The sequence below is a fragment of the Brienomyrus brachyistius genome, chromosome 1, assembly GCF_023856365.1.
Source record: "Brienomyrus brachyistius isolate T26 chromosome 1, BBRACH_0.4, whole genome shotgun sequence".
Lineage (NCBI taxonomy): Eukaryota > Metazoa > Chordata > Actinopteri > Osteoglossiformes > Mormyridae > Brienomyrus > Brienomyrus brachyistius.
This window is the reverse complement of record NC_064533.1, coordinates 53,517,841-53,527,620: the sequence shown is the minus strand read 5'-3', so window position 1 is coordinate 53,527,620 and position 9,780 is coordinate 53,517,841. Positions and strand designations below refer to the sequence as shown.

At 53.0% G+C, this 9,780-nt stretch overlaps 1 protein-coding gene across 3 annotated transcripts; it reads right to left on the bottom strand.

Annotated features, from left to right (window-relative positions):
* Positions 1 to 327: 327 nt before the first annotated feature.
* Positions 328 to 8,854, bottom strand: LOC125704008 (keratin-associated protein 10-2-like). Of its 3 annotated transcripts, XM_049004577.1 has the most exons (5): positions 5,264 to 6,905; positions 4,822 to 4,875; positions 803 to 857; positions 574 to 601; positions 386 to 454 (listed from the first exon to the last, which is right to left on the bottom strand). In XM_049004577.1, the coding sequence occupies exons 1-5, from the start codon at positions 6,334 to 6,336 to the stop codon at positions 426 to 428; spliced, it is 1,239 nt and encodes a 412-aa protein (XP_048860534.1). In that variant the 5' UTR covers positions 6,337 to 6,905; the 3' UTR covers positions 386 to 425. The 3 variants fall into 3 exon arrangements, 2 of the variants coding, with proteins under 2 accessions (XP_048860534.1, XP_048864437.1); XR_007398324.1 differs by lacking the exon at positions 5,264 to 6,905 and adding an exon at positions 8,707 to 8,854 and having other exon boundaries at positions 328 to 601; positions 4,634 to 4,875; XM_049008480.1 differs by lacking the exons at positions 386 to 454; positions 574 to 601; positions 803 to 857; positions 4,822 to 4,875 and adding an exon at positions 5,049 to 5,140.
* Positions 8,855 to 9,780: the final 926 nt, after the last annotated feature.

Sequence of the window (9,780 nt, the reverse complement as noted above, 5' to 3'; positions counted from 1 at the left end):
GTTTGTTCTGAATGTTTGCTGAAGGGGGTTACTGGCCGGGCCGCCTGCCGATGGTCTTTTTTAACACGGAGGCAGGGATACGCTGCTCGAACGACATGCAGAACGCCCCGAGACACACATTTCCTAACACACACTACTTAAATTACATGGCTTATATAGTGCTGCATCTGAATAATTCCCTTACATTGCCTGTCTTGGCGGAAATCACCTCGAACCTGCCGCATCAGACAGGAGATTGCAACGTTTAGTAAAAACATAACATTAGTGTTTCCAATGTCCCAATCTGAGATCACATGGGGGCCTGTCAAAGCTGGGCTGGTGGGGGGGAGGACAAGGGGGAACTTTCTGAATGCTGAGAATCTCATTTAAAATGAGGGTTCTGCCCCTGAGATGGGGGGTGGGGTGAGGTGAGATGGGGGTATTAATCAGAGCCAGGTGCCCCAACGAAGCCTGTCTGGGGGAAAGGTAAGCCAGAGATTAGGGTGGCAACATGGATCCGGCCCCCATAAACCATACACACCTGCTGACTAAAAGCCGCTGCTCCATCTCACAGTCCTGGTACAACATACTTACTCACGGGCCAGCAGGGAGGCGCTGTGACCTGGGAAATGGGGCACATAAAAAGAGACTCGAAACCAGGATATGAAATAACTGGGACGACACAACGCGTTACCTTGGCCAAATAGCAGGCTGAGAGAGTGTCACTTTGGGAACTGGGAACACTAGTGGATGGCGCGGCCCACCGGGCTTTCGGCACCTTTTCTCCAAAGTTCTTTCAGCTGGAAGGACGGTGACTCCATACCTCAAGCCCAGGTCTTCGAATCCAGAATGGCAGTGGTGAATTTGGCTTCAGGGCCCTGTAAGTGTGTGAGAATGACGTGAGCATAATTTATAAAATAGGAATGACCTGTATGCTGCTGTGAAAGGTCTTTAACAGATATTCTCTGCGCACCAGTCTGAATATCATGACGAAAATTTGGAATTTTATAAACCCTATTTATTTATTTTTTTTTATTCCACAATTATTAGGACAGGGTGAAAATTTCTCTAACCTAAAAATATGAGCATGACATTAGATTTGCCCTGTCTTAACACTTTTTTAGTGAAAAAGGTGCAATTTTCTTACAGCCGTACAACCCCTTGGCCCTGTGAGGAAGAGAAGTCTGACCACATATAAAGACTCTAAAAAAACAAGACTAAAGAAAGAATCGCAGCTCACTAAACGCAAAATGTCACTCAGTGTTTTATGGGCTTCTATTCTAGCAGTGGCAGTGATATCGCATTTATTATTCACTTTCTGAAAAAACAGAGCTGGAGATATTTACCTGTTTATATAAGTGGCGGTTGGCTGCAGTGTTTCAGATGCCCTGATTGGTCATTCATAACAGTTTAACTGTCCACTCATGAGCTACTTTGGATGTGTGATGTAATCCCAATGATGTGACTTATTAAAATTAGTCCCCAGGGGCAGTGGGCGGAGTGTGGGGGTGTCCAATATGTCGGTGAGTTGGCCGGTTGTGTAAGCTGGCATCGCTTTGCATTAATTAGTGCCGCACTAAGGCCGTGCAATTAAGACGACGCCGTCCCCTAACGAGCCTCAGACTGATTAATGAGCAAAGCCATTTAAACACTTCGATCGGGACGCTGCCTCCTACATGCCACTATTGCACACAGCAAGGCCTCGGTACAGCTGTCTATCTTCTGGAACTTTCCTCCCAGTTTAAAAATGTCAATGACACTTTCAGTAACTAAACTATCTTTCTTACAGCTGCAGCGTAGAGTAGAGCGCAGGAGCTCGTTCCCCTAGAATACCCAAGGTGGGTTTTTTTATTGCTCCCATTCCTGAGTGACCCTGGCCACTGACTGCCGGACGGGATCTTCCTCTGCATCCATACAGCCAGAGGATTAGCGACACATCCTGAATGTTTTAACAGGGGGTAATTGGATTATCCAAACTCTGAGCCGCAATTCCAAGGCCAGGATCACTGAGTCGGAACCGCTGCCTGCGGAAACGCCAGGGTCTGGAATCTCGAATGGACTGCGGAAACGGGGACCACCAAAACCGAATGGATCGGACCAGGGCCCCGTGGTCCCAGGGCGCCCATCACCGCCCTTATTTAATTAGACAGCCAGCCTCTGTATCCAACCATGGTAGGGGCGTTGCCAGGGGCAGAGGCGGCCTCTCGCTGAGAAATCACTGCACCATGGGAGATGGGCTCCTCACTGAGTGCCGAGGACAGGCCACTAATTACCATATTTACAGTTTGCTGTCTTTCCCCTTTTCCCTTCAGGCGACACCTTGGGCGGCTCAAGTGGCTTCTGCCACCCCTCCCCCCCACCCCCAAGTAGCTGACTGAGTGTAGCTCCTTTAGCAGGAAGTGGCCAGGGTGAGCCATGACCCCATCCTCTAGCAGGGGCCGGGGGGTGGGGCAATGTGGAGGATTAACTAATAGCTCCCCAGCAGGCCGATAGTGAGATGTGTGCGGGAGGGAGGGTGATGGCGAAGGGTGAAGAACAACACGGGAGTTTGCTGATGACATTCATCGCTGTGAATTGGGGGGGGGGGGGGGGGGGTCCACTGATGCCCTTAGCAGCAGCAGGCCGTAATGGAGTGAGCAGGCACACGCGGTCCGGATCAATGAGAGAGGCTTTTACATGGGCAAGGTCTCGGCAGGTTCAAATACATGACAGAGGCGATGAGGGGGGTCGAAAAGGGGGAGGGATTGCAGGGAAAATGAACCAGTGTATTAAGTGTGACAGCACTTCACTCTTCCATTAATGGATAAGAGGATGTTCTCCCCGCCATGCAGGAGGACAGCTGTGTATGAGGATGGGGAGATCAACCCATACAGAGCCTTGAACATGGGACAGGAGGTGTGCAGGCACACACACACACACACACACACACACACACACACACACACACTAAATGAAGATATCTGTCTGCACTCAGGTAGCCACAGTCGTGCTCTGACACAATTAGCTTTGCACCTGCTCGCGACAGACTGTTCTGGCAGCTTTCCGACATCCGACTCCCCCCCCCGCCTTGCAGCCACCTGTCCTAGTGAAGGTGTCACACAGGTCACCATGTGTGTCCAGCACACACAACCCTGCCATTTAAATGCTCACTGACTGAAAGTGCAGTACTGATGTAGTTCTCCCATGGTTTAGACAGCTTCCTCAACACAGTTTACTCTTACATGCCCCCCAGTGGCCCCCAAGACTGCCACACACAGCTGATTCACTAGATTAGTCACTGAGGCCCAGCTCACTGCCACCGGGATTTGGATCGCAAGACAGGCCGGCGAACGTGGGGGTGCGTCGGACGTAAATGCCCCCTCCAGCAGTGCGGATGGACAGCAAGAGAAAGAGACACACACACACACACACACAGAGATACACACAGGACGCCCCTGGACGCTCTCCTTTCATCTGCGCTGTGGTACAGCTGTTCACCTCCCAGCCAGCAACCCCGTACCTCGATCTGCTCCCCCCGCCAACGTTGGGCAAGTCCTCCGAGGATCGGCTGCCCTCCTCGTAACATGGGGCTCTTCCGATCAAGAGGGAGCGGGAGAGGATGAAGGAGGCAGAGCGAAAGAGAACTCACAGCACACAGGTGCTGGCCTACATGCGTTATGCATGAGGGTCACAGAAACACGATGTATGAGAATAAAGTACCTCCAGGAATATTTAAAAGGTCTCCAGCGATCGCTCAGGAAAACGCGGAAAGGAATCATCAATAATTTGTGGTTTTGTGGGGAAAAAACACCAGTACACAAAGATAATACAATTACACAGAGATAACTGTACACAGAAGCCATTACAGTGGAACAGCATGCCTGGTCCACTGGGGTCAATGAGAGGCATGTGTTAATGACCGGGGGGGGGGGGGGGTATTTCGAGAAATTCACTGCTGGGCGCTAAGATCAATTCATTCAAAAATAGTATATACTACAATAACATTAATTAAATTCCAATGACTAACATGTCTAAATCAGGATATCAGGATCAGGTTGAAATCCTGGCATTTCCGATGGATCATGGTCTAGGAAAGAACCTTAGAACCATGTTGGACCCTGAGGTCTCTTTAGCTCCCTCGACAGAGTCAGGAGCCGATCAGTACACCCATTCCCAGCTTGGACCTGTCAGCTAGCTAACTGTTGCTCATGTGCCAATTATTAGTTAACTGGTCCAAAAATGGACAAGAATCCTAAGTGAATTTGACAGGTGGCTCTTTCCAAAGAACCTTCCGAACCAGAACCATGCTGACAGGACGTGGATTAACACTCCTTCCCTCCTGTCACCATCCGGGTCTAGCAGCAAAATAAGAGGCCGATCACCATCCAGGATATCACCCTGCACTTAGAAAACGAGAAAACAAGAACGGTACGGAGCTCGCCGCCGCCGCCCTGGTGGCTTGGCACTCTCCCGCCTGCACCTCCACCAGGCAAAAAGGCAATAAGAGGTGTGAGGGGAGGCAGGAGGCTGCACAGGATCAGACCTGCATAATGGATCATGGGAGGAAGTCTTGCCACTTCCCCCCTAACACCTCAGCTCTCAAGCAGTGGGAAAGCAGGGGAGAGAACCTCATAATTGGAGTGGGAGAATACAAGGAAGGCTAAATATAACGTACTCATTTATTTAGACATCTGTTTGTTTCTGCCATGCGTGGAAAGCGGGCTGCCGAACGAAAGGGTATCTTTCCGTGACTCCTCCGACCATCTGAGACCGACACCATCAAGCTGCACAGCTCCGTGGACGTTTAGCGTGTGTGGCGAATGCCCAGCAGAGTTAAGACCTCCATCTGGGTGTTCATGTCACCTGGTACTCAGCTTGGGGCCAAGTTGCCATGGTGAGCTGGTGTTCACTGTATCACTAAAAAAATACAAAAATCAGGAATTCAGAATTGGCTGTGAGCTCGAGGAGGTTTAAAAAACATACAAACTGTAGAAATCAATGAGAACTGCACTCAAGCTGGAGGTAGCACTGTGTTCCTGTGCAAATTGAGCACTTCTCATAGACCTTTGTCTCCCAGGAGATACACTGAGCTGTTTTCTTCACCGGCTGGTTTCTTAAACCATCCCAGCTTTCCAAACCAGCTTTCCGCTGCCTTCATTTTCTGTAGTGCTTGTGGTCCAGCCTTGTTATCAGTGAAACGGGAGTGAATAATGTCAAGATGATGTCAGTGTTGGTGAACTGCACACCACTGTCACCTAAACCTAAGCAGCCTTGGGATAGTCCCAGATATTATTCAGGAAGTTACCACATTGTGATGATGCTGAAGCCATAATCTTTCCAGTTTTCCAGGAGTCTGAAGAGCGGGGAATTCTGCCTCTGATGCTTTGAGACACAGGGTGCGAACAGACAGACACAGGGAGCGAACAGACAGACACAGGGAGTGAACAGACAGACACAGGGAGTGAGCAGACAGACACAGGGAGCAAGCAGACAGTGAGTGAGCAGACAGACACAGGGAGGGAGCAGACAGTGAGTGAGCAGACAGACACAGGGAGTGAGCAGACAGTGAGTGAGCAGACAGACACAGGGAGTGAGCAGACAGACACAGGGAGTGAGCAGACAGTGAGTGAGCAGACAGACACAGGGAGTGAGCAGACAGACACAGGGAGGGAGCAGACAGACACAGGGAGCAAGCAGACACAGGGAGGGAGCAGACACAGGGAGCAAGCAGACAGTGAGTGAGCAGACAGACACAGGGAGTGAGCAGACAGACACAGGGAGCAAGCAGACAGTGAGTGAGCAGACAGACACAGGGAGCGAGCAGACAGACACAGGGAGCGAGCAGACACAGGGAGTGAGCAGACAGACACAGGGAGCAAGCAGACACAGGGAGCGAGCAGACAGACACAGGGAGCAAGCAGACACAGGGAGCGAGCAGACAGACACAGGGAGCGAGCAAATAGACACAGGGAGCGAGCAGACAGACACAGGGAGCGAGCAAATAGACACTTGGAGCGAGCAGACTGACACAGGGAGTGAGCAGACAGGGAGTGAGCAGACAGACACATGGAGCAAGCAGACAGTGAGTGAGCAGACAGACACAGGGAGTGAGCAGACAGACACAGGGAGTGAGCAGACAGACACAGGGAGCAAGCAGACAGTGAGTGAGCAGACAGACACAGGGAGCGCGCAGACAGACACAGGGAGCAAGCAGACACAGGGAGCGAGCAGACAGACACAGGGAGCGAGCAGACACAGGGAGTGAGCAGACAGACACAGGGAGCGAGCAGACAGACACAGGGAGCGAGCAGACAGACACAGGGAGCAAGCAGACAGTGAGTGAGCAGACAGACACAGGGAGCGAGCAGACAGACACATGGAGCTAGCAGACAGTGAGTGAGCAGACAGACACAGGGAGTGAGCAGACAGACACAGGGAGTGAGCAGACAGACACAGGGAGCGAGCAGACACAGGGAGTGTGCAGACAGATACAGGGAGCAAGCAGACACAGGGAGTGAGCAGACAGACACAGGGAGCAAGCAGACACAGGGAGCGAGCAGACAGACACAGGGAGCGAGCAAATAGACACAGGGAGCGAGCAGACAGACACAGGGAGCGAGCAAAACAGACACAGGGAGCGAGCAGACCGACACAGGGAGCGAGCAAATAGACACTTGGAGCGAGCAGACTGACACAGGGAGTGAGCAGACAGGGAGTGAGCAGACAGACACATGGAGCAAGCAGACAGTGAGTGAGCAGACAGACACAGGGAGTGAGCAGACAGACACAGGGAGTGAGCAGACAGACACAGGGAGCAAGCAGACAGTGAGTGAGCAGACAGACACAGGGAGCGCGCAGACAGACACAGGGAGCAAGCAGACACAGGGAGCGAGCAGACACAGGGAGTGAGCAGACAGACACAGGAAGCGAGCAGACAGACACAGGGAGCGAGCAGACAGACACAGGGAGCAAGCAGACAGTGAGTGAGCAGACAGACACAGGGAGCGAGCAGACAGACACATGGAGCTAGCAGACAGTGAGTGAGCAGACAGACACAGGGAGTGAGCAGACAGACACAGGGAGTGAGCAGACAGACACAGGGAGCAAGCAGACAGTGAGTGAGCAGACAGACACAGGGAGCAAGAAGACACAGGGAGCGAGCAGACAGACACAGGGAGCGAGCAGACACAGGGAGTGTGCAGACAGACACAGGGAGCGAGCAGACAGACACAGGGAGCAAGCAGACGCAGGGAGTGAGCAGACAGACACAGGGAGCAAGCAGACACAGGGAGCGAGCAGACAGACACAGGGAGCGAGCAAATAGACACAGGGAGCGAGCAGACAGACACAGGGAGCGAGCAAGACAGACACAGGGAGCAAGCAGACACAGGGAGCGAGCAGACAGACACAGGGAGCGAGCAGACACAGGGAGTGAGCAGACAGACACAGGGAGCGAGCAGACAGACACAGGGAGCGAGCAGACAGACACAGGGAGCAAGCAGACACAGGGAGTGAGCAGACAGACACAGGTAGCAAGCAGACAGTGAGTGAGCAGACAGACACAGGGAGCAAGAAGACACAGGGAGCGAGCAGACAGACACAGGGAGTGAGCAGACACAGGGAGTGTGCAGACAGACACAGGGAGCGAGCAGACAGACACAGGGAGCAAGCAGACACAGGGAGTGAGCAGACAGACACAGGGAGTGAGCAGACACAGGGAGTGTGCAGACAGACACAGGGAGCAAGCAGACACAGGGAGCGAGCAGACAGACACAGGGAGCGAGCAAATAGATACCGGGAGCGAGCAGACAGACACAGGGAGCGAGCAAGACAGACACAGTGAGCAAGCAGACACAGGGAGCGAGCAGACAGACACAGGGAGCGAGCAGACACAGGGAGTGAGCAGACAGACACAGGGAGCGAGCAGACAGACACAAGGAGCGAGCAGACACAGGGAGTGAGCAGACAGACACAGGGAGCAAGCAGACACAGGGAGCGAGCAGACAGACACAGGGAGCGAGCAGACAGACACAGGGAGCGAGCAGACAGACACAGGGAGCGAGCAGACAGACACAGGGAGTGAGCAGACAGACACAGGGAGCAAGCAGACACAGGGAGCGAGCAGACAGACACACGGAGCGAGCAGACCGGGAGTGAGCAGACACAGGGAGTGAGAAGACAAACACAGGGAGCGAGCAGACAGACACAGGGAGTGAGCAGACAGACACAGGGAGTGAGCAGACAGACAGAGGGAGTGAGCAGACAGACACAGGGAGCGAGCAGACAGGGAGTGAGCAGACACAGCGAGAGAGCAGACAGACACAGGGAGTGAGCAGACAGGGAGTGAGCAGACAGACACAGGGAGTGAGCAGACGGACACAGAGAGCGAGCAGACAGTGAGTGAGCAGACACAGGGAGAGAGCAGACACAGGTCACAGCGCAGCAGAAGGCTGTATGATGGGGGCCCATTTGGGCCTTTAACCTGCAGGTGACTCCCAGGCCATGAGGGGTCGTGGCCATCAATAAGGTAAGCTTACCTTCACATTTACTGTATTTCAGTAAAACCAAAGCTTTCAAAGAAAGTCACAGTGCTTCTTTAATTAAACTTGTGCGTTATTCAACCTACACAGTATTTACCCTTTATTTAGCCGCCCATATGGGCTGAAAAGTCTCTCTCATTTCCAAGCTGGGTAAAAAGGTAAGAAAGAGAACAACGAACGTAAACCGCCAATCTCGTAAAGAACCAACCTGCACATCCCAAGGCTAATGACACCCCCCTCTCTGTCCCAGCAGCAGATGAGTGAAAATGACAGGGAAAGAACAGAGGAAGTAGAGGGAAGTCGGAGAGGGACAGTCTACATGGATCAGCTAACAGGTGGCGGCTGCGATGTCTTGGGGGAGGGGATCGGGGGGGGGGGGGGAGGTGACGTCCGGCTCCAGCATCTTTCCCTGGTCTGTGATCTTCCTCCAAGCTGGCACGGATGCTGTGGACAACGGAGGCTGCAGATGTTGCCGGTTCCTCTCCAGCGAGGCCCTCGGTTCTCCCCTGACACCCATGTCGGGTGCCCTGGTGCCCCAATGTGTGCAGACCCTGCGTGTGTCCTGAGGACCCTGACACGTCTAACCCTCACCACCACGTGTGTCGATATCTTGGCCCGCCAGACACGGGCGCTTTGAGATGCAGGTGGCTCCTGGAGGTCTGTCTTCCAAGTGTAATATTTCATCCTGGGCCCAGGGAGACAGGACAGTCGCTGGCATAGTGAGGACGAGGCACGTATGAGAAGCAACAGAAAAGCAGCGTGCCTGGAGCTTCAGAGTGGAAAAAATAGACATACGGCTATCTTCAGAAACAGCCAGCAAACACTGTGGTGAATTCTCCTTATCGACGTCCTGTAGGGAGGACTTGCATCGTTCTGGCCTAGACAACAACTCAAGATGTTTTTATATCTTGTTACAAAGCAGAGGGGCCCAGGATGGCAACAACCTCAGTAAAACAAGGTAAACTCACGCGGGCGAACACCAGAGTGGCGGCTTTGGGAAGGAGCCACGCAGGATCTGTTAAAAAGAGCTTTGCAGAAGCCCAGGCATTGTGTGCTGAGCCACGGCTCTCTGAGATATCATTCCGGGGGCTCCGGGGAGACCCCCCCCCCCTTCCCCCGGTGCCCCCAAAACGTATAATGGAATTTGCTGTTTTAACTGTATGAGCTAATAAGCAGAGAAGGCTGAGCACGGCACCTGCAAGTATGTTCAGGCAGTCTGAGGCGTTCAGGCCCGTTACCACCGAGACCCTGCATCACCTCCCCAGCATATGGGGGCCAAGGG

Coding starts and splice junctions, on each gene's coding strand:
- LOC125704008 (XM_049004577.1), bottom strand. CDS start 6,336: ATGTGTCTGTCTGCTCGCTCCCTGTGTCTGTCTGCTCACTCACTGTCT. Junction 858..4,821: donor GGCCCCAAGCTGAGTACCAG/GTGACATGAACA, acceptor ACACACTTACAG/GGCCCTGAAGCCAAATTCAC. Junction 602..802: donor TTCGAAGACCTGGGCTTGAG/GTATGGAGTCAC, acceptor CCCATTTCCCAG/GTCACAGCGCCTCCCTGCTG.